The sequence below is a fragment of the Ursus americanus genome, chromosome X, assembly GCF_024610735.1.
Source record: "Ursus americanus isolate L20-20 chromosome X, mUrsAme1.1.p, whole genome shotgun sequence".
Lineage (NCBI taxonomy): Eukaryota > Metazoa > Chordata > Mammalia > Carnivora > Ursidae > Ursus > Ursus americanus.
Window position 1 is genome coordinate 103618636 of NC_142164.1, and position 24939 is coordinate 103643574.

The 24939-nt window shown below is 42.0% G+C and overlaps 1 protein-coding gene across 5 annotated transcripts in view; it reads left to right on the plus strand.

The window, feature by feature from the left end:
• Positions 1 to 7596: 7596 nt before the first annotated feature.
• ACOT9 (acyl-CoA thioesterase 9) overlaps positions 7597 to 24939 on the plus strand; it is a 32478-nt gene continuing 15135 nt past the window's right edge. The window contains exons 1-7 of one of the 5 annotated variants that reach the window (XM_045805014.2): positions 7597 to 7616; positions 8400 to 8465; positions 12453 to 12550; positions 14220 to 14255; positions 14905 to 14950; positions 23346 to 23516; positions 23776 to 23813. In XM_045805014.2, the coding sequence (XP_045660970.1) occupies positions 12541 to 12550; positions 14220 to 14255; positions 14905 to 14950; positions 23346 to 23516; positions 23776 to 23813 (301 nt within the window). In that variant the 5' untranslated portion in view covers positions 7597 to 7616; positions 8400 to 8465; positions 12453 to 12540. Of the gene's footprint in view, positions 7617 to 8399; positions 8466 to 9176; positions 9356 to 12452; positions 12551 to 14219; positions 14256 to 14904; positions 14951 to 23345; positions 23517 to 23775; positions 23814 to 24939 lie in introns of those variants that run through there. The other 4 variants (XM_045805015.2, XM_045805012.2, XM_045805011.2 and 1 more) reach the window with 4 other exon arrangements.

Genomic DNA, 24939 nt, shown 5'->3' on the forward strand with positions numbered 1-24939 from the left:
TCTTGTGGGTCCAGCATGAGGCAGAGTTTCTCTTGTAGAATAAGCACTTAATATGTGGGTCTTGATTTGAACAAATAGGACATGTGGAAGAGATGGTTTGGAGATTTGTCTACCCAGGGATAAAGTTGATGTCAGCCAACAATGACTCTCCTTCAGGAAGCTGGGGCATGGCTCGTAACCATCCTGACAGAGGCACATACTTCTCCCAGGGTGTGGACCTAAGTCCTCTGAGAATGCTGCAAAAATGGATGTCTTGCTTATGCACTTCCCTTCTGTTGAGGACACATAGCCCTAGTTGTCTCTAGCACAAGATTTATTTGGGTTGGTCACTCAGGGAACTCTCTGGCCAGGAAATGAGCAATGGTACCTGGCCAGCTTCCATGGGTGCCTTTAATTCAAATGACATATTTTAAGTAGCCAGGTATGTGTGTTAATGAGAGTTAGAAGGACAAATAACAATGTCCCCTTTAATTTCTTGGAAAACTTCCTTAGCCTTTTTATAAAGGGTTTAGTTATGAAACTGAAAAATTAAATTTGGATAATTTAGTGTCTTTTTTTCTAGGGGAAGAACTCTCTCAAATGTCACTTCCTCTCTGTGGCTTTCCAGGCCACTATCCTGTCACCTCACCAAGACTCCTTCAGTATTCCTTTTCAGCAGAAGGCATTATTTACTGCTTCCTCTGAGACCTTATGGCGCATTATTCATTAGAGCAGTTATCACAGTGCATTTGATTACATTTCTTTTTTTTTTCTTTCTGGGTAGTGAATTCCTGGAGGTCAGGAACTCTCCCTGTTTGATCTTTGTAGTCTCAGCTCCCAGCACAGCACAGCACAGCACATAACATATAATGGGTGCTCAGTAGGATTAAATTAATATATTGGCTCTATTGATTACTTTTTAAAGTATTTATTTATTTATTTATTTATTTATTTATTTATTTATTTAAAGTAGGCTCCAGACCCAGCATGGAGCCCAACCCGGGTCTTGAACTCAGGACCCTGAGATCAAGACTTGAGTTCAAATCAAGATTTGGATGCCTAACGACAGAGTCACCCAGGTGCCCCACGTTTCTATTTAAATTCCAGTTAGTTAACATACATAGAAGTTTCAGGTGTACAATGTAGTGATTCAAAACTTCCATACAACAGCCGGTGCTCATCAGGACAAGTGCCCTCCTTAATCCCCATCATCTTTCCCCACCCCCATCACCTTTTTAACCCATCCACCCACCCACCTCCCCTCTGGTAACCATCAGTTTGTTCTCTATAATTAAGAGTCTGTTTCTTGGTTTGTCTTTCTCTCTCTTTTTCCCTTTGCTTGTTTGCTGTATTTCTTAAATTCCACACATGAGTGGTCAAATATCATATGGTATTTGTCTTTCTCTGACTGACTGATTTCACTTAGTGTAATACTCTCTAGCTCCATCCACGTTGTTGCAAATGGCAAGATTTCACTATTTTTTTTTACAGCTGAGTAATATTCCATTGTATCTATATTATCACTTCTTTATCCGTTTATCTATTGATAATTTTCAAAGAATCGGAGATAGAGTTCATCAGAAAAATTCCTCATGTTCATTAACTTTACTTTCTCTGGCTCAGACTATAAGAAGCCATCCCCAGAACTGAGTTGCAGGTGCTTCTGGTAAGAGGCTGAGAGAAGAGAAATGAGGGAGGAAGCAAACTCCTTGTGGGATAGGGTTAGAGTTCAAAGAGAAAGTGGAGAATTACAGACAAATTTGAACAATAATATCAGGCATAGGATCATGAGCCTGAGGAAAATTTAGGTATTAAAAAGTCAAGATATAATGTTCTATTGCTGAGTAACCAAATACCACAACCTTAGCAGCCTACACAACACATTCATTATCTCACAGTTTTCTGTGGTGAAGAGTCTGGTCATGGCTTAGCTGGGACCTCTTTTCAGAGTCTCACAAGGCTGCACTCAAGGTGTCAGCCAGGGCTAGGGTCTTATCTGAGGCTCTGGGTCTTCTTCTAAGCTCAAGCGGTTGTTGGTAGAATTCATTTTCTTGCAGATGCAGAACTCACGGTGGCTTGCTTCTTCAAAGCCACTAGGAGACTATTTCCGAGGAAGGCCAAAGACTCTAAGGAAGTCTTTTCTTTCTTTTTTTTTTTTAAAGATTTTATTTATTTTCCGTAGATGAGAGAAACCATATGATACTTGGGAAGATTGGTAGGAGAAGAAAGGGATAAAGAAAGGGGGGGGGTAATCAGAAGGGGGAATGAAGCATGAGAGACTATGGACTCTGAGAAACAAACTGAGGGCTTCAGAGGGGAGGGGGGGTGGGGGAATGGGATAGACCGGTGATGGGTAGTAAGGAGGGCACGTATTGCATGGTGCACTGGGTGTTATACACAACTAATGAATCATCGAACTTTACATCAAAAACCAGGGATGTACTGTATGGTGACTAACATAATATAATAAAAAATATTATTATAAAAAAGATTTTATTTATTTGTCAGAGAGAGAGAGAGCATAAGCAGGGGGAGCAGCAGGCAGAGCAGGCGGAGGGAGAAGCAGGCTCTCCGCTGAGCAAGGAGCCCCGTGTGGGACTTGATCCCAGGACCCTGGGATCATGACTTGAACTGAAGACAGATGCTTCACCGGCTGAGCCACCCAGGCATCCCTCCAAGGAAGTCTTTTAAGGACTAACCTGATAAGGTCAGGCCCACTCAGATACTCTCCTTTTTGAGAGTCAAACTGATTGGGGCCTTAATCACACCTGCAAAATGCCTTTATGTTTGCTTTTTTTTTTTTTTAAGATTTTATTTATTTGACAGAGAGAGCGCACACAAGCAGGGGGAGAGGCAGAGGGAGAGGGAGAAGCAGGCTCCCCACTGAGCAGGGAGCCTGATGCAAGGCTGGAGCCCAGGACTCTGAGATCATGACCCAAGCCAAAGGCATACACTTAACTGACTGAACCACCCAGGCGCCCCTTGTGTTTGCTTTATACTATAACTCAATCATGGGAGCGACATCGATCATATTCACAGGTTTCACTCACACTGGAGAAAAGGGCCATGGATATCAGGGAGTGGAAATCAAGGGAGCCATCTTAGGATTCTGTCTACCACAAGCCCTGAATGAGAGACCTCTGAATGTCACTGTGCCTCTATTAGGAAAAATAGGTTAAGTCTGGGAACCAAAGGGCAGAAGCAGGAGTAGCCTTAATTACTATCACACCTAATGCCCCAAGGGGGGATTTATGTTTTCTGAATCTGCAACACTGGGCTCTGCGGAGTTTGAGGTTCTCTTCCACATAGGGTCACACTCTTGCGCAATGGACGCAGCAAGGGTCCCATTGAACTACAAGTATGGCTACTGCCAGGTCTTTGGATTCCTGTGGCCAAGGAGTCATCATCTTGGCAGGGGTAATTGCCCTTAATCAGCAGGAGGAAGTAAAGGTGCTGCTCTACAATGGGACAGGGAGGAATGTGTGTGGAACTCAGGTTAGGGTGTGTGTATTTATATATTTATAGAGGGTTTTTTTTTCTGGTGGGTGCAATAGGCAGAATCGTGGCCTCCCAAAAATATCCCCATCGTAATTCCCAGAATGTGTCAATATCTTAGGTTGCATGACAAAAGGGAATTAAGGTTGCAGATGGAAGTAAGGTTGCTAGTCAGCTGACGGAAGATAGGGAGATTATCCCGGTGGGTCCAGTGTAATCACACAGGTCGTTGAAAGTGGCAGAGAGTCAGAGGAGGATGTGATTATGGAAGCAAGGCAGAGAGAGATGCAATGTTGCTGGCTTCAAATAGGGTGGGAAGGAGCCATGGGCCAAGGGGTACAAGTGGCCTCTAGAAGCTGGAAAGAGCAAGAAAATGGATTCCCTCTTAGAGCTTCCAGGAAAAGACACAACCCTGCCAGTATCTTAATTTTAGCCTAGCGAAACCTGTGTCAGACTTCTGACTTTCAGAACTGTAAGGTAATAACTTTGTGTTTCTTTGAGCCACTAAGTTTGTGGTAAATTTGTTATAGCAGCTGTAGGAAATGAATATCGTGGGTGAGGAAAAACTGTCCAAATCACATTGTCCAGAAGTAATTCGTTCCTGCTGTATCAGGGGAACTTTGCATATTCCTCTATTAGAGTTAATGTTATTAAATTATGTCGATTTGTTTCCATGTTCCTCTTTGGCTCAGGCTGTTTGCATCTCCTGGTGCAGGACTGTGCCTTATACATCACTGTATTTTTAATCTCTCAAATGTCATTGAATTTCTGTGGGTGTCTGTGGTGTTGAAGGAGGAAGTGGGGAGGCATGAGGGGAGGAGACGAAATGGTGGTGGTGCCAGAGTTAGAGAAGGAAAGCTGGGAACTGGTGGGGACTGAATCTGGCTGATGTTCCTCCTCTTCGGTTTGGGCTGGCTTGTGTGGAATGCAGAGAATTTGCAGGTCGGCAGCCCACCCCAAGCAGCTTGGTCTCAGTAGGGCTCTTGGTTCAGGAATGATTTGACAGTATTCTGAGCCTCCTGGATTGGCCCCATCAACAGAGAACCCCTCTCTGATTCCCTCTCATCTACCCCCGCACCTGTCACCCACAGTGTTTCTCAGCCCTTGTAGTCCCGGGCGGGAAGCCACAGACTTCAGTTAGAGATGGAGCAGCTCCAGTCCCTGAAGTACTTCATTTGAGCTTTCTGCCGGTGCCAGTGTTTCTCTAGTGTCCCAATGCTAGACCTCGGAATATGCCCCGTAATAGCAAACTCCAGCTCTCAGTGTGTGTGTGTGTGTGTGTGTGTGTGTGTGTGTGTGTGTATCTCAATCTGTAATCTCTATCTTTCTCTTCTCTTCCTCCCTTCTCCTCCTCCTCCTTCTTCTTATCTCTCTGTCTCTGTCTCTCACTATCTATCTCCTCAGGGAAGTATCGTGAGAACTGCCAGGGCCAGGGTAAGGGAGGTGGAGGAGGCTGAGTGACGAATTGTGGGTAATAATAGGAACTAGAGTCAAGGAAGAGCCTTTTAGGAGTAAAATAAGGATCTTTCCTCCCTCCACAGATGAGGCCAAACAGAAGCCATATGTGGTGTCTTGCGCAATGTGCTAGTTACTTGTGTAAACCAAACAAAGCAGTCTAACAATCCTATAAATATCACACATAAAGATGAACCAGCTAGAGTAACGTCAGTGTTTCTAAAGATAAAGTAAATTAATACTACTGGCACTGTCCTGTTTTTGTGTGGCCCATCTCCAAAAAGCACAAAATACAAATTTATACCCCAAAGCGTGTTTTAGGAGTTCAAACAGCCAGCACGATGTTAACATTTATGGAATATAGAAATCTTACTGTAAAGTAAGTTCTAAAAGCTTGCATGCACTCTGAAGCATGAGCTTTTGCAAAGAGAACGAAATATGTTTACAGCTTTGTTCCCTTCATGGTTATGCATCCCCGTGTAGCTGTAATTGTATAGGAGGTACTTGTTGGTTTTCCTTGCCCGAGGAATGGCAGAATTGGCTTCTACACTGGCCCAGCTGAACAGGCTCCCCTGAGAACTAATGGGAGGCTCTATTTCCTAGCTGGGGTGACAGCACTTGGGGTGGTGTGAGAAAATATGGAAAGTGGCTGGGCGGGAGAATGGAGAGAAATACGATGCAGAGTGAGGAATAAATGGAAGAGAACTGAATTTGTTGGTGAAAGTGGCTTGAGTGGGAGAGAGGTTGGGCACCTCACCCGAATGATCGCGTTAGGCATTGGTAGGGGAGACACCATTGAAATTGTACTGCTTAAGCCCTCTTTTATTGAAAGAGGCATTTTTATTGAAGATGACACCCTGAAATGAAGATGTACCTATCCTAAGGAGGCCCTCTGATCCCATATCACTAATAGTATGACATGTTTTTAAAATTTGCTATTTTTAAGCAAGAGGAAATTGTTAGAGGAAAAGGAGAGCATTAAAGACACAAACCTTTCAACACTTGGATCTGACGAGTAGTCATAAAAGTGGACCTGAGGGAAGGTAGGAAAACTGATAAAAATCACTGTTGTTTCAAAATTGCCTACCCTGAGTTTTGCTTCTTTTAGCGCAAGTGGGTATAATATTAAGCGCTTTCAGGTAACAGCTCAGTAGTCTTTCCAGTTTTTTCTTTAAGGTTTGGGGGGAAAAACACTTTTCCATTGTTTCCTCCTCTACTTCCCGATTCTGGATCCCTCTTTGTAATCTCTATAATCCAGGAAATAAACTAATTTTTAAAAAGTGATTTCTGGATCCTAATTGAAATTGTAGCAAGAATCAGTTGGCTTGAAAGTCGATGACATAGTTTTCCAAAAACATATTCTACGTAAGTTCGATATCCAAAGGTTATATGGTTCAACGGCCTAAGGAAAGACGGTTACTAGATAGTTTTCACTCATATTACATGATTGAGCAGACAAAATTTTAAGTTTTGTTATTTGATTTTATTCTGCTTGTAATAGTGACCTTGATAATATTTTATATATCTGTCAGTGCATGATTTTTCTTGATACTATCTCTGTTACCCTGACACCAAATCAAAATAGAACTAATGGAACAAAACAGGAAACAAAAAGGAGGTGGAGAATCTGTTACTTAAGGACAGTGATCTCACCACTACACAACTGCTGGATGTTTCCTGGTCTGATTTTTGGCCACTTTGCCTTCTATCCCTGCTACCCGCAATTTGGTATAATGTATATGCTTTACAACATTACACACAGAGAAATCAGGGTTGTTAAACTGTTTTAAGAATTTTTATTTATTTATTTTTAAAGATTTTATTTATTTATTTGAGAGAAAGAGCACTAGAGAGAGTGAGCATGAGTGGGGGGTAAGGATAGAGGGAGAGGGAGAAGCAGGCTCCCCACTGAGTGGGGAGCCAGATGACAATGTGGAGCTCCATCCCAGGACCCCAGGATTGTGACCTGAGCTGAAGGCAGATGCTTAACAGACTGAGCCACCCAGGTGCCCCTATTTTAAGAATTTTATGCATCTGCCATTTGAGAAAATTGTAGACATGTGGATGAATGCTGGGCTGGCTGGGTTTAACAGGGGTTCTGTGAGGTTAGAATTAAGGTAAGTGGGTTAAGTGATGGGATCATTTTTTTCCTGTTTAAATTACGTATGTAGTGGACATCTATGGGTTTGGTTGCTCAGCATTCCTTTTCTAAGAAGTGCTCCATTTCCCTATCTATCTGGTTACTGTTGGAAATAGCCATGCTAGTAGATTGTGACCTAGCACTTGACCATGGCTCTGGCTTGTGGGATTCCTGGTAAGTCACATGGGCCAATCATATGACCTTGTGCTGCTGCCACAGTTGACCTGTACAGGGATGTGTACCTGCTCCCACTTGGGCCAGTGAATCCCTTCTCAGGACTCTTTTTTCCATTGACGTCTAATTGACATAAAATGTTATATTTGTTTCAGACATACAACATACTGATTCAACGATTCTATACATTACTCAGTGCTCACCACAATAAATGTGGTCACCATCTGTCACCATACAAAGTTATTAAACTATTATTGACTATATTTCTTATGTTGTACTTTTCATCTCCATGGCTTATTTTATAATGGGAAATTTATACTTGTCAACCCCCTTTCTTTTCAGGAATTTTCGTACGTGAGACACAGAAATTTGGGTGAGTCTCTCTGCATGTGTCTATGGTTATAAGATGTAAAGTTCAGGAACTTCTTTTGCTATGTGGAGAAAGATATTCTACAGAGAAAAAAGAATGAGGCCAGTGTGCAAAGGGAAGTGAAGATAAGTGATGGAAAGGAGGCATCTTCATGGCATTGAGTCCCTGGTTTCAGCTGTTCTGGTCCAAATCGACACCATTTATATGCTGATGAGAATGTGTCTGGTTGGAAGGTGACTTGATTGCACAAAAATTATAAGCTGTCCCTATCTATTATTATACCATCTTCGTAACCTGAAAAATTCTCTTTAATTTTTCTCTCTGCATCTAACATTGCTTTAACCAAAAGTAAAAAGAAGAAAAATAGTGTAATTCAATAAAATATTTATTGTACTGTTAGGTGTGGTAGAGTATTAAAAAGTATAAGTGACACAAAATGTATCAAAACCATCACTGGAAACGTACAGACAATATGAACAAAAATGAAAGAATGTATCCCTGCAGGCTGAAAGGAGAGTCTTCTAGATGTGGGTCTGATAAAAGGGAAAGGTAGGTAGAGAGGAGAGACAAAGCCAAAGACCATGTTCCATTTGTAATTTAGGAAATGATTTTTTTAAAAGCCAGCTTAACTAAAATTGACACATTTTTACTAAACATGAGGTATCATAAAAAGCATACAATATGGTCTCTGCCTCCTAGGAAATAAACATCTTCAGGGGGAAAGTCAAGATTTGTGTATATTCTGGAAGGATCCTCTCTCATTATCTTGTTCTGTTTCTTCTTTAGACTGCTGTACCACGTTTGAAATTATGCTATTTGCTAACTTGCTGACTTCCTTTCCTTCCGTCTAAGGTAAGCCCCCTCCCTAATGGCAAGGATTTTTGTCTATTTTGTTGCATCCCCAGCATCTACAGCAGCGTCTGGCGCACTGCAAACGGCTTAATAAGAATTCGTTGAATGAACTGGAGAATCAGGTCCATCATGGGAATCAGGATAAAATCATATTAACTCTCTGGCCTTGAATATCTCTGGGCCAGCCAAAATCTCCAACTTTCAAACACTAGGGGGCAGGCCGAGATTAGAATAGAAACAGTTTTTGCCTTTTAGGTCAGTGGTTTCTGACTTCGCTTACGTAAGCATCACCTCGGGGTGCCTTTAGACGTCCTGAAGGCCGGTCCGGCCTCCTAACTGTATAGGAATCCCCAGAGGGTGGGGCTCAGGCATCAGCATTCTGGAAAGCAGCCCAGAAGATTCCAACGCGCAGCCAGGGGCAAGAACCACAGACCGGGAGCCGAGGCCTGGAGGTCAAGATTGCGCGGCCTTGGCGAAGCGGGATCACAGAGACAGGTTCAGAGGGCCCGTCGCCTTCACGTCACACTCTGTCCGTGCCGCGTGGTGCCTTTAATCGATAATGGCGGGGATTGGCCTGTCCTCCGGGGAGCAACACGCCCGGCGCTGCCGATGGAGTGGGAAGCTCCTCGGAGACCAACTCCGGCTTCCCGCCAATGACAGAGGCTGCAGGCATCGCGCACCACCCCCGGCTCCGCCGCGAACTCCCACCCCCGAGCAGCAAGGCTCCGCCCCGGGCGGCTGCTCCGCGAGGGTGCGGTCGTGGGGAGCGAGGTCTGGTACCGCGCTCGCGCTCTCCATTCCCTCAACTTCCCCCAGCCGACCGGCTCGCGCGGCCCGGGTCTCCGGTCGCGCGCGCGGCCGCAGAGCACCATGAGGCGGGCGGCGCTGCGGTAGGTAGCGGGAGGCCGGCGTGGCGCGGTCCTGGGGTCGCCCACGCTCGCGCTCCCGGCTGCTAGCGGGCCTGGGCGGAAGGAGCCGGCCGCCAGCTGGAGGGACGAATGCGAGGGTTTGGGGGCAGAAAGGGCGGCCGGGTGGGAAGGGGCGCCCACCTTCTGCTACCGGGCCTGGACGGGTGCCGTCTGGCTTGGGGTGGCGGCGCCGCGACCCCCACCTTAAAGGGTTCTGGAGCAGAGTTTGATATTAAAAGCGAAGCGGCACTTTAAGGGAGGAAGTTGGGTGTTACCTGAAATTCCTTTCTCTTTGCTCATCAGGGGTGTGGTTTGGGGATAGACCCTTGTCGATTCCACATTAACTTTCCAGCCCTTTGTCCTCCTTTGGAGAGCATTTTTAGGGTTACGTGCCTGACCCCTTGGACTCTGGGTGAAGTGTATTACAATGTACGCAGAGATTGCAGGGTACCTCATGCGGTGTCAGGACCTCGGTCAGGACTGTGTGCCTAGGGCCTTTGGTGCTGATCCAAATTTTACCTTTAATTAGCAGCAAGGAGGCTTGATTAGGTTACTTGGACAAGGAGGATGCCTTTTTGTATGTGTCTCATGCCATCCTGCCCAGTTAATGCCTAGGAACTTAGACTCTAGGACAAGTCTGGCTCTCCCCCAGCCCCGTTCACCTGAGCACTCCAGCTCTCTCCCCAGGTTCTTTGTTCCTGGCCAGGTTCCCAGGGGCCTCACCCCTGTTCCAGCGTTTGGAATCATCCCACTACAGGTGCACCAACTCAGTATGGCCCACACTGGTGCTGACTGACACCGAACTCCATCATTTCTCTTGGGGATCCTGGATCTCTCTCTCTCTCTCTCTCTTTCTCTCTCTGTCCCTGTGGATCTTGCTATCGGTTGAAAAAGGTTCTCTCTCTCCCTCTCTCTCTCCCACCTCTCTCTCTCACAGCACTTAAAAAATAAAAGCTTTGCTAACACTGTTTATACAGTGTTACATTACAGGAAGGGCCACAGTTGCCTTTAGCTTACATTGAGCATGATGTGAAGGGCCTTCTACAAAGCTACCCAGTCTTGGGGCACCTGGGTGGCTCAGTCGGTTAAGTGTCTGCCTTTGCCTCAGGTCATGAGCTCAGGACCCTGCATCAGGCTGCCTGCTCAGTGGGGAGCCTGCTTCTCCTTTTCCAGCTCCCCCTGCTTGTGCATGGTGCTCTCTCCCTGTCAAAATCAATCAATCAGTCTTAAAAAAAAAAAAAAAAAGCTGCGTCGTCTTGCCATGTGCCTTTTCCCAGGAAACTTGTTTTGATCTCCTCTCCCCCAATTTGGAAGCCTCTTTCTTTGCTCTGAACTCCTGTTATCCTGCATTCCTTTCTTGTGAATCCTATTGAACCTTAAGCAGGTAGTTTGTTAGTGTTTAGTGACTGAAAGAGTTCATAAATGAATACAGACTGCTCGAGATGATTAGGTTATTTGACTAGTGGGCAATCTCTGCAGCTGCTTTTTTTCCCCGAGACTCACCAAAGACTCACCTTAATTTGTTCAATTTCTACATTGAGGCATTTCCCTGGGTTGGAGGGCATATGAGTGACATTGCCTGTTGTACTGAAAACTCTTCCTGGACACCTACTCTAAGCTTGGGACCCAGAACAGAGCTAAGACACTTCTGCTCACACTTTAGGTGACTTCTGTGACTTCCTAGGCAAGCCATGAAGAGATTGGCCTCCCTGATCTTTCATTGGAAAAGTTCAATCATAGAGTCCTAGGGCCTGAATGTCCCCAAATCCTTTTGACAGTTTCTTCTAAAGGCCTACTTAGCGATTTTGCTGTAAAACTCTGGAGAGCTTATCAGGGGATAAGTCAGTAACCCTGAGGTACTGAGGTGTTGGTAGTGATTAAACCATTCTTCCGCTCCCTCCACCTCAGTGTTGCATATGTAAAAGGGAAGTAGCCTGAGACTGTGAAAAAAACAGCTTGCCTGCAGATGTATTCATGTGTGCATGTGTGTATGTGAACTTCTTTCTCCTTATGACAGTCCTGTAGGATAAGGTACTATAACTACCCCACTTTACAGATGAAGAAACTTTTTTTGGGAGGGTGGGGGAGTTAGTCCTTACTTGTCCCGACATGAGGTAGTAAGAATTTACTAATAACTCGAACTACAATGAGTAACAGTATTTGGGGTTCTTGACTTCTTCAGTGCCTTGCTTTCTTCAGCTGTGCAATCAGCAGATTGCTTTGTCAATCTCTGATATATGTGTGCTATCCCTGATATGATAGTGAGTGATTAGGAGTCAACACTAAAGAAACAGTGAACTTAAACCGGCTTAATTTATTTTGGCAGACTAGGCTAGGCACATTTGGGTAAATAGCTTTTATTTTGTTGGGGGATTAGGAAATTTTTGCCCCAGTCCAATAAATATTCTCTTTGAGTCTGGAAAGGGCTAATTCTGTTTTCAAATTGATTAACTCCTCATTGGCTTTAGCTTATGGTATGAGAATAAAGAACAGGGGCCCCTGGGTGGCACAGCGGTTAAGCGTCTGCCTTCGGCTCGGGGCGTGATCCCGGCATTATAGGATCGAGCCCCACATCAGGCTCCTCCGCTGGGAGCCTGCTTCTTCCTCTCCCACTCCCCCTGCTTGTGTTCCCTCTCTCGCTGGCTGTCTCTATCTCTGTCAAATAAATAAATAAAATCTTTAAAAAAAAAGAATAAAGAACAAAATAAATGTTCATAATTAATAATAAGTGTTCATAATTAATTTACTCAACTGTTTACCAAATTGATCCTGGGCTTCTGAAGCTAATAAAAAAAAGCAAGAGTAAATTCATTAAACCTCGTTGATATCTTTTATTTATTTTGTAGATTGTTAGCTAATTGGTCTCTGCTCTCATGAATGTTTACTCGAGTTGAAGAGATGATTTATAGAATAGCATCATATGCAAATATACATACACTGGAGAAACAAGTACAGACCCTTACAAGAAAGTATATGCTAAGGATATGGGATGGTCAAGTGTTCTGGGAAGAGGGGCCAGTCTTTGGGGTTGCGAAGAAGCCATGGAACCTACTTCAGTGTGTTTTATTTTGTTTCATAGGTTTTGTTCCTTGAACAAGGGGCTGCTTATTCCTGGCAGAGGACTGACTCAAGGATCCCAGAACCCGGAGAAACAGAGAGTCTTCCATATGCATGAAGGCAAGCATGGGTGTTTACCTTTTAGGCTCACATGGTGAAAAACCCTGTCTTACTTGGGATGCATATAGATAGGTAGTTTCGGACAAACGAGACATACTAAAGGTAGATCTTTCATAAACTTCTCGTTTATAAAATGATCAGTATAGCTTTGGGTAGAAACCACATTCAGAATTTGAGCTTTTGTTCCTGGGAGCCTGGGAGGTGGAGCTCTTTCAGTTAAATGATTTCCACCTTCCTTGTATCAGTACTAAAGGGGAAAGCATGGACAAAAGACACCTGCTGTATAAGTAAGACATGGACCCTTCATTTGTAGCAGCTAAATGCTCCTAATCTACAGTTTTGTTAGAGACACTGTTAATCCATGCTTAGCTGAAGTTAATTTCAGTTACTAGTCTGATATGCAAACTATGGATGTCTATATCAATTTAGGAGTATTCATTATAATTAAAATTGTGGCTTTTTGAAAAGGTACAAATTTAATATATATATATATAAAATTAACATTTCTACTTTCTTTAACATTAACATATAATTAACATTTCTACTTTTTCTTGGCCCTTGGTACCTACCTTTCTTCTTATGCTGACTAAACTAGTAATAATCATTTTGTGTCAGCAAGGATCAGCGAGTGTACTGTTTGGCACACTTTCTGTCCATTCTTTTATTCAAGGAGCTCAGGAGGGAAAAAAGTCAGAAGTAGGTCCAATTTCCTCGTGGTTACAGGCATAGCTCAGAGATGTTGCAGGTTTGGTTCCAGACCAGTGCAATAAAGTGAATATCGCAACAAAGTGAGTCAAATCAATTTGTTGGTTTCCCAGTGCATTCAAAAGTTACGCTTACACTACACTGTAGTCTATTAAGTGTGCAATAGTGCTGTGTCTAAAAAAACAGTGTATATATCAAAACAATTAAAATAGTACCATCAAAGCTCACTGGTCACAGATCAGCATAACAAATATAACGATTACGAAAAATTTTGAAATATTGCCAGAATTGCCAAAATGTGACACAGAGACATGAAGTGATCAAATCCTGTTGGAAAAATGGCACTGACACAGGGTTGCCATAACACTTCAATTTGTAAAAAACATATTATTTGTGAAGAACAATAAAGTGAACTGCAATAAAATGAGATATGCCTGTATATTTTGCAGTTCTCTATGATTTAGTTGTTTTTTAAAGATTTTATTTATTTATTTTGTTTTAGAGAGAGAGAGAGAGTAGAGGGAGGGGCAGAGTGAGAGGGAGAGAATTCCAAGCAGACTCCAGGCTCATCACAGAGCTCGGTGTGGGGCTCGATCTCACAGCTCTGAGATCGTGACCTGAGCCAAAAATAAGAGTCAGACGCTTAACGGACTGAGGCAGCCAGGCGCCGCTATGATTTAGTTGTAATTAGAGTTTGTACCAAATTTATGGTGTATAATGATTGTTTGACAGAAAAATCAATTATTTTTTCATTAAAGTGCATGCTTATCTAACCTTATTTCATTTTGATCAGTTATTGAAGGACCAAGGATTGCTATAATTTCCTATAACTAGAATATGTAGTTTATAAATCCTATATAAATGCATGTAAATACTAGAAAAAACATGAGCTTAGCAAATTATATGAAATCCTATAGATTTATTTCCACTGCTTATCTAATTTATTTTCCCTTTATCCATATAGCATGTTCACCTATACATGTGAATCACGGTGTGTGTGGTAATTAGTATCAACTTTTTTTTAATTGTTTTTTTTGCATTAATTCATTCTTGCATGTTTTGAGCATTAACTAAAATTAAATTGCTTTCTTTGCTTTTCCCTGATTTACATCTTTGCTTCATTTTTGTGGCTTAAAATTTCTAAGAATTAGGATAGTATAAAAAATCAGAATGAAACTTGGATAGTAGAAAAATCAGAATGAGACTTGGATAGTAGAAAAGAAATCAGAATGAGACGTGGATATCAGTGTTAGTCCCTGCACTAAGCTGTCTGATCTACTGCTGCCTATAAGAAGCGAGGTGATGATTTTAGTCGTAATATCTCCATCGTAAAGGGACTCCTACTGACTGTGATACTGCCCCACCTGGTGAATAATTGGAGTTACCCTTTTCTGTTTGTGTAAGTAAATCCTAGTGATTGGTGCAAGAGTATTCTTTTCTGCACTAAGGAGACAACAGTTGTTTCAAGTTTTTAGGAAGCAGAGGCTTGGTCCCTTCCCTGAGCTGTTTGTTGTGGCATTAAATGGAAATTAATCATTCTTTAAAGCTTTTGAGTGCATGAATTGCTTTTCATAGTTCTTGAATCAGTGCCATAATCCAATGCCAATATTTCTTTGTTTCTTGGAGTTACCACTTTATGTTTGTTTCAGTTCGTGATAAGTTGCGGGAGATAGTAGGAGCATCCACAAACTGGAGGTGAGCACGCTTTGTGGTCATTCTTTCATCCCCATATGCTAAGCTGTGTTTAGGTTCAGCTGATGGTCTCATTGTAGGGACGGAGGGGGCCCTGTGTTGGGAAATGGGTTGAGAGGTGTTTTTTTTTTTTTAACTTTGGGGAGAAGACCCACATTCCAACATACTCATCATTCGATGCATTGTTGTCATAAAATAATGTGATTTACATGTACTGCACATTTTTCAAAGTGCATTCAGGTATATTACCTCACTGATTCTCAACAAAACTTGTGACATGCTTATGGCGTATGTTCCTATCTTGTTTACCTATGATGAAACTGAAACTCAGAGACTGAATGATTAAGTATCAGGGTTTGGGACTTAAACCCAAGTTTCTTGGTTTTTCTGTTTCATGCAGCCTGACTCCTTTATTGTTTCTTGTCAGTTCACAGTTAACCCAGTCTCTCAGTATTTCCCCACTGTGAAATAAGATAATATCCTTCTTGGTGCACCGAATTTTGAGACTAAAATGAGATAAAAAGAAAAAGCAGTCACTAAACATAAAATAATCTATTGTTGGTGTAGAAATTATCTAATAACTTCTTTTTAACTGTTTAAACGAAAATTTTCCGTTTACTGAAAAGTAGAAAAAATGAATACCTATGTGCCTACCATCTTGATTGGATATTTATGTTTTTCCAGATTAGCCAATGTGCATATATTGGGTGAACTATTTCTAAGTAAATTATAGGTATCATGATATGATGATACTTCAGCATATATCTCCAGTAAATAAATATATTCTCTTGTATAACAAAATCAGCAATCATGTATCTCTAACAAACAAGATATTATCTTACATAATGAAATTGACAGTAATTCCCTAATGTTATATTACTTATCTGTTCAGAATATCTCAACAGTTCCCCAAATGTGTTTTTTTATGATAGTCACCATACAGTACATGATTAGTTTTTGATGTAGTGTTCCATGATTCATTTTTTGCATATGATACCCAATGTTCCATGCAGTACGTGCCCATCACTGGGCTAGCCCAGCCACCCACCCCCCGCCCCTCTAAAACTCTCAATTTGTTTCTCAGAGTCCATAGTCTCTCATGGTTTGTCTCCCCCTCCGATTTCCCCCCTTTCATTTTTCCCTTCCTTCTCCTGATGTCCCCCTTGCTATCCTTTAGGTTCCACGAATAAGTGAAACCGTATGATAATTGACTTTCTCTGCTTTTTTTTAAATGTTTTTTTTATTATATTATGTTAGTCACCATACAGTACATTCCTGGTTTCTGATGTAAAGTTCGATGATTCATTAGTTGCGTATAACACCCAGTGCACCATGCAATACGTGCCCTCCTTACTACCCATCACCGGTCTATCCCATTCCCCCACCCCCCTCCCCTCTGAAGCCCTCAGTTTGTTTCTCAGAGTCCATAGTCTCTCATGCTTCATTCCCCCTTCTGATTACCCCCCCTTTCTTTATCCCTTTCTTCCCCTACCGATCTTCCCAGTTCTTATGTTCCATAGATGAGAGAAATCATATGATAATTGTCTTTCTCTGCTTGACTTATTTCACTTAGCATTATCTCCTCCAGTGCCGTTCATGTTGCAGCAAATGTTGAGAACTCGTTCTTTCTGATAGCTGAGTAATATTCCATTGTATATATGGACCACAACTTCTTAATCCAGTCATCTGTTGAAGGGCATCTCGGTTCCTTCCACGATTTGGCTATTGTGGCCAATGCTGCTAGGAACATTGGGGTGCATATGGCCCTTCTCTTCACTACGTCTGTATCTTTGGGGTAAATACCCAGTAGTGCAATGGCTGGGTCATAGGGTAGCTCAATTTTTAACTTTTTAAGGGACCTCCACACTGTTTTCCAGAGTGGCTGTACCAACTTGCATTCCCACCAACAATGTAGGAGGGATCCCCTTTCTCCATATCCTCTCCAGCAATTGTTGTTTCTTGCCTTGTCCATTTTTGCCATTCTAACTGGCATAAGGTGGTATCTCAGTGTGGTTTTGATTTGAATTTCCCTGATGGCTAATGATTTTGAACATTTTTTCATGTGTCTGTTAGCCATTTGTATGTCTTCATTGGAAAAGTGTCTGTTCATATCTTCTGCCCATTTTTTGATTCGTTTATTTGTTTCTTGCGTATTGAGTTTGAGAAGTTCTTTGTAGATCTTGGATACCAGTCTTTTATCTGTAGCATCATTTGCAAATATCTTCTCCCATTCCGTGGGCTGCCTCTTACTTTTTTTGACTGTTTCCTTGGCTGTGCAGAAGATTTTTATCTTGATGAAGTCCCACAAGTTCATTTTATCTTTTATTTCTCTTGCCTTTGGAGATGTGTCATGAAAAAGGTTGCTTTGGCCGATGTCGTAGAGGTTGCTGCCTATGTTCTCCTCTAGGATTTTGATGGATTCCTGTCTCACATTGAGGTCTTTCATCCATTTGGAGTTTATCTTTGTGTATGGTGTGAGAGAGTGGTCAAGTTTCATTCTTTTGCATGTAGCTGTCCAGTTTTCCCAGCACCATTTATTGAAGAGACTGTCTTTTTTCCACTGGATGTTTTTTCCTGCTTTATCAAAGATTAGTTGCCCAAAGAGCCGAGGGTCCATTTCTGGGTTCTCTATTCTGTTCCATTGGTCTATGTGTCTGTTTTTGTGCCAGTACCATGCTGTCTTTGTGATCACAGCTTTGTAGTACAGCTCGAAATCCAGCATTGTGATGCCCCCAGCTTTGTTTTTCCTTTTCAACAGTTCCTTGGCGATTCGGGGCCTTTTCTGGTTCCATACAAATTTAAGGACTATTTGTTCCAGTTCTTTGAAAAATGTCATTGGTATTTTGATCGGGATGGCATTGAAAGTGTAGATTGCTCTGGGTAGCGTGGACATTTTAACTATGTTAATTCTTCCGATCCATGAACATGGAATATTTTTCCATCTTTTTGTGTCTTCCTCAATGTCTTTCAAGAGTGATTTGTAGTTTCTAGAATATAGGTCCTTTACGTCTCTGGTTAAGTTGATTCCTAGATAACGTATGATTTTTGTGCTATTGTAAATGGAATGGATTCCCTAATTTCTCTTTCTTCAGTATCATTATTCGTGTATAGAAATGCAACTGATTTCTGAGCATTGATTTTGTATCCCACCACATTACTGAATTGCTCTATAACTTCTAATAGTTTGAGAGTGGATTCTTTTGGGTTTTCCATATAGAGTATCATGTCATCTGTGAAGAGAGACATTTTGACTTCTTCTTTGCCGATTTGGATACCTTTTATCCCTTTTTGTCGTCTGATTGCTGTTGCAAGGACTTCTAGTACTATGTTGAATAATAGTGGCGAGAGTGGGCATCCTTGTCGTGTTCCTGATCTTAAGGGAAAGGCTTCCAGCTTTTCCCCATTGAGAATGATATTTTCTGTAGGCTTTTCATAGACGGTTTTTATGAGATTGAGGAATGTACCCTCTATCCCTACACTCTGAAGGGTTTTAATCAGGAAAGGATGCTGTATTTTGTCAAATGCTTTTTCTGCATTTATCGAGAGAATCATATGATTTCTGAATTTTTCGTTCTGGATAAAATCTAAGACCCCGATCGATTTGCGAATGTTGAACCACCCTTGCGTCCCAGGGATGAATCCCACTTGGTCATGATGGATAATCCTTTTAATGTACTGTTGGATTCTATTAGCCAGGATCTTGTTGAGGATTTTGGCGTCCATATTCATTAGGGAAATCGGTCTGTAATTCTCCTTTTTGATGGGGTCTTTGCCTGGTTTGGGGATCAAGGTAATATTGGCCTCATAGAATGAGTTTGGTAGCTTTCCTTCTGTTTCTATTTTTTGAAATAGCTTTAGGAGAATAGGTATTATTATTTCTTCTTTGAATGTTTGGTAGAATTCCCCAGGAAAACTGTCTGGCCTGGAGTTTTGTTTTTTGGAAGGTTGTTTATCACTGATTCAATCTCTTCATAATTAATTGACCTGTTTAAAAAAATCAATTTCTTCCTGTTTCAGTCTTGGTAGTTTATAGGTTTCCAGGAAGGCCTCCATCTCTTCTAGATTGCTTAATTTATTGGCATAAAGCTGTTGATAAAAGCTTCTAATAATCCTTCCAATTTCATTGGTGTTGGTTATGACCTCTCCTTTTTCATTCATAATTTTATTAATTTGGGTCCTTTCTCTATTCTTTTGGATAAGTCTTGCCAGTGGTCTGTCAATTTTATTAATTCTCTCAAAAAACCAGGTTCTAGTTCTGTTGATCTGCTCTACTGTACTCCTGGTTTCTAATCATTGATTTCTCCTCTAATCTTGGTCAACTGCTTCCTCGTGCATGTATTAGGCCTGTCCCTCTGTTCCTGTTCCAGCTTCTTGAGGTGAGAATATAAAAACTGCATTTTAGATTTTTCTATTCTTTTGAGTGAGGCTTGGATGGCTATGTATTTCCCCCTTAGGACTGCCTTTGCAGTATCCCATAGGTTTTGGACTGTTGTGTTTTCATTCTCGTTGGTCTTCATAAATTGTTTAAATCGATTTTTGATTTCCTGGTTTATTGAATCATTCCTGAGCAGGAAGGTTCTTAGTCTCCAAGTGTTTGAGTTTCTTCCAAATATTTCCTTGTGGTTGAGTTCCAGTTTCAAAGCGTTGTGGTCTGAGAATATGCAGGGAATAATTTCAGTCTTTTGGTGTCGGTTGAGACCTGTTTTGCGACCCAGAACATGGTCTATTCTTGAGAATGTTCCATGGGCATTAGAATAGAATGAGTATTCTTTGGTTCTGGGGTGTAGTGTTCTATATATATCTATGAGGTCCAACTCGTCGAGTATGGCATTCAAAGCCCTTGTTTCTTTGTCAATTTTTTGCATGGGTGTTCTGTCTATTTCTGATAGTGGAGTGTTGAGGTCCCCTACTATTAACGTATTTTTATCTATATGTCTCTTTATTCTGGTTAAGAGTTGGCTTGTGTATCTTGCTGCTCCCCTGTTGGGAGCATATATATTTATAATTGTGATATCCACTTGTTGGATACATCCTTTAAGAATAATATAGTGCCCTTCTGTGTCTCTAACTATAGTCTTTAGTTTAAAATCCAATTTATCTGATATGAGAATTGCTACCCCAGCTTTCTTTTGAGGTCCATTGGCATGAAAGATGGTATTCCATCCCTTTACTTTCAGTCTGAATGTATCTTTAGGTTCAAAATGAGTCTCTTGTAGACAGCAAATGGATGGGTCATGTCTTTTTATCCAATCTGCAACCCTGTGGCGTTTTATGGGAGCATTTAGGCCATTTACATTGAGACTGATTATTGAGAGAGATGATTTTAATGATGCCATGTTGCCAGTAAAGTCTTTGTTTCTATAGATTGTGACTTTCTGTTCTGTATCACTCTTGGGGCCTTTTTACTTTTATAGAACCCCCCCTTAATATCTCCTGTAGGGCTGGTTTCGTGGTTATGAAATTGGTCAATGACTGGCGATTCTGGAAGGTCTTCATTTCTCCATCAATTCTGAATGACAGCCTTGCTGGATAAAGGATCCTTGGCTGCATGTTTTTTCTGAAAGATCTTTAAAAATGCCCTTTCAACCCTTTCTCTCATTCCAGGTCTGTGTAGACAGGTCTGACGTAATTCTGATACCTTTGCCTTGGTACGTGAGAAATTTCTTTGCCCTGACCGCTTTCAGTACTGTATCCTTGGATCTAATATTTGCGAAATGCACTATGACGTTATGTGGCGTAGGTTTGTCGTGGTTGAGCTTGGGAGGGGTCCTCTCTGCCTCTTGGACACGAATGTTTGTTTCCCTTGTTAGATTAGGGAAGTTTTCAGCTACAATTTATTCAAATATCTCTTCTAGACCTCAGTTTTTCTCCACCCCCTCGGGGATGCCGATGATTCTGACATTGGAACGTTTCATTGAGTCAGTAATCTCCCGTAACCTACATTCCTGAGCATGGATTTTTTTGAGTTCAGATTCTATTTTAGCTTTGTCTTCTACTAACCCATCCTCCAGTTTGCTGATACGTTCTTCTGCCTCATTCACCCTGGCCGTCAGAGCCTCTAGTTTTGACTGCATTTGGCTCATAGAATTTTTAATTTCTGCCAGATTCGCTCTCATTTCTGCCCTTAGAGATTCTATATTCTCATTAACATTTTCGTTAATCCTTTTTTCAAGTCTACACATCATCTTGACCATTGTTACTCTGAATTCCATTTCTGATAATTTGGTTATATCCATACCCATTAGTTCTGTGGCAGAGGCCACAGACTCACTGTCTTTTCTTTGCTGGGGGGGATTTCTCCTTCTCGTCATTCTGATGAGGAGAGGTTGCGGGGTTGTCCAGAGCCCAAATTATTGACTGGGACCCAGGCCGTGCGCCCTTGTTTTATAGGGATCTTAGGGATGTGGGCTTCTTGATTTTTCAGCCTGCCTTCTGGGGGAGGGGCCTGCCGCGCCGATACTCAGGCAACCCTGTTTGGGTAGAGTCTCCGTGTCCCCTGCAAGGGGGGATGGGGATGGGCACACTGTGAGCCGGTGTTTCCAGGCTTTTGTTCTCTGGCGGCTTTCCCTGGCGGTTTGCTGTGCCTCTTCTGAGAGTCAGAGCAGCAGTGGCCGAATCTCAGCCTCTGTCTCAGAACAGAGGGATCACGGACCGTTCTCCACTGATGTTCTGGCCAGTTTAACTCTTTTTCTGTTGATGCTGCTCAACCCTGCAGCGTTCCGGGATGTGCGCCCCACACCTGGCGTCCCAGCCCTCACTTCCAGGAACGGCGTGTCTCTGTCCTTTGTGTTTCTAACACCGCCAGCTGCCAGCTGCCCCCCCGCGCGCTCCCGGAGCTCCCGGTCTCAGTCTGGATCCAGTGAGTACACCGGAGCTCCGTTTCAGTCTGGTCGTGCGCGCTCCTGGTTCACGGTCTCAGTCTTTTCTCTAGCGGGTGCCGGTCCGTGAGTCCGCCTGCTCCCCCGTGCACGTGGCTACCGCTTCCTGGCGCCCGAACGCGGTGGCCCCCTCCCCCTTCCATTTATCTTCTGATATCTGTGTGCGGTTTCACGGCTCCCCGCTTCATACGTCAATACTCAGCGCTGGAGATGTTCATTTGTAGAGATCCAGATGTGTCTTCCTGCATCTCAGGCTGACTCCGTGGATGTTCAGGCTGGTCTGGTACCTATCCAACTCGACTCAGGGGACTGGATGAAAAAGGGGTCCCCTACTCCTCTGCCATCTTAACTCCCTCCTGTCTGACTTTCTCTGCTTGACTTATTTCACTTTGCATAATCCCCTCCAGTTCCATCCATGTCGATGCAAATGTTGGGTGATAATTCTTTCTGATAGCTGAGTAATATTCCATTGTATATATGGACCACATCTTCTTTATCCAGTCATCTGTTGAAGTATCTTGGCTCCTTCCACAGTTTGGCTATTGTGGACTTTGCTGCTATGAATATTGGGGTGCTTATGGCCCTTCTCTTCCCCAGGTGTTTTTTACAGCTTTTTAAAAAATACCAAGATCCAATAAAGGATTATATACTGCCTTTAGTGCTTATGACTCTTTGGTCTCCCCTTATCTAGAATAGTAGACAATTATCCTGCCTTCTTTTTTTTTCTTTCTGTGAGCTTGACTTTAAAGAGGCCAAGCCATTTGTCATGTAGAATGTTCCATATTTAGGATTTACTTGGTGCCATTTAAGTTGTTCCTCTGCCCCTTCTATTTTTGGTATGCTAGACCTTTCTGGCAATAATACTTCATAAGTGAAACTTAGAAAGATGTCTGGATTAATGATATTGTCAGCATTTACTTTCCTATCCCCTTGTCTCTTTCTCTTCTCTCCCACTTTAATCATTTCTTCTTTTTCTTCCCTTCCTGTCTCCTTTTTCTGTTGTCCTCCTCTTTACTTTTGCTCTGCCTTCCATACTTCTTTTGGATATACTTCATTTTTCTTCTTCTGTCTCTCTTTCCTGAAATTGAAGGCAGAGAGGGAGAGAGGGAGAGAGCTGGGACACAGAAAATGCGACACTTGTCAAGGTGAGAAATGGGAATATGGAGTTCAGTGGCCACTTTGTTCTTTAATGCATATATATATTTGTGTCCATTGCTGCATTTTTAATTTGATGTCAGATACTCTGTTTTTTGAATATACTTTTTGATGAGGTGAATATATGGTTTGGGTGTATCTATATCACTTATAAGCATTTTTTTTAATCTATAAGCCTGAGACATTTTAACAGAAAATTTTAATTCTGCCAAGTGCCAGATGGGGAGGGAGGGAAGGAGGAGAGGATGAGGTAGGTCCAGACCTTCATTTTCCTCCTTTGTTGGTGTCTGACCTGTCTGACTGTCACTGGCGTGTGGGGTAGCACTGCCTCTGTGTTTCATGAAACTTGCGTCCTTTCTTCTCAGTGACCATGTGAAAGCAATGGAGGAAAGAAAATTACTTCAGAGTTTTTTGGCTGAGTCACAGAAAGAACTGCCACCCAGGAGAATGAGAGACAGTTATATTGAGGTTCTCTTGCCTTTGGGTAGTCAGCCTGAATTACGAGAGAAATATTTGACTGTTCAAAACACCATAAGGTAACACAGCAATCTTTTTATTTGCATCATTTATTTGTTTTTATTTCCTTTTGTTATTGTGACTTTGAGATGTAATTTCCACACCATAATATTCAGTTATATAAAGTGTGCAGTTCTGTGGTTTTTAGTATATTTGTAGAGTCATGTGGTCATCACCACAATCAGTTTTAGAACCTTTCATCTACCTAAACTGTGTTCTTCATTTTTAAGTGGTGATCATTATGATTTTCATTTAATCACAGTTTTCTTTACTTCACAGATTTGGCAGGATTCTTGAGGACCTTGACAGCTTAGGAGGTACTGGTATTCTTTTAGTATTTCTAAATAGATATTTACAACTATACATTGAATCCTTTGGCTGGAGAGGGCCTTTTTCATTCTTTAACTTGCACAGATGAGGATATTCTAAAAGAGGAGTAAAAGAAGGGCCTCTGTTACCTCTGAGTTGTCATAATTTTTTTCCCTGAATGTGTAGATTCCTGTTTAACAGTTGTAATCTCATTAATTCTTCTTTCTAATAACTTTTCAAAAAGTCTTAAATTTATGGAAAAGTTGCTAATACAGTACAAAGAATTGTTCTTCTCTGAGTCATGTAAGAGACTACATTGCTGATGTGGTACACATCACCCTTGATGGTTCTTGTTAGTATTTCCTACCAACAAGGACATTCTCCTCCATAACCACAATACGGCCATCAAAATCAGGAAATTAACCCTGATACTTTAGACTCTTTAATCCTCGGACCGCATGCAACTTTCCCCAGTGGGCCTTTGTAGCAGAAGGGATCCAGTTCTGAATCACATGTTGCATTTAGTTGTTGTGTCAGGAATAGCTCAGTGTTTCTCTGACTTCCATGACCTTGATACTTTTGAAGATTATAGGCCATTTCTTTTGTGGAATTTCTCTCAATTTGGGTTTATTTGATGCTTCCCCAAGATTAGATTTGAGATATGCATCTTTGGCAGGAACATCACAGAAAGGATGCTGTGTTCTTACTGCGTCTCATCAACTGGAGCATAATTCTCACTTGTCCCATTACCGGGATGCTCACTTTGATTCCTTGTTGAAGGTGGTGTCTGCCAGGCTTCTTCACTCTAAAGTTACTCTTTCCCCCTTTATAATGAATAAGGACCTTGTAGGCCAGTAAATTCAGACCTTATAAACAGTCCATTTCTCATCAGACCTTCAATTTATTATTTTAAAATTGGTAGGGCCTCAGGATTCCTATTTTATAGAATGTAATGTAATATGTCGCTTTCATCTCTTGTGGTACTCAGATTGTGCCGGGATGGCCTCAGTCCCTTCAGACTGGCTTGTGGTTTTTTTGTTTTTTGTTTTGTTGTTGTGGTTGTGGTTGTTTTTGTAGTTGTTGTTTTGCTGTGTCCCTATCATTCTTTGAGCACTTCCTCACTTTCTGCCACAG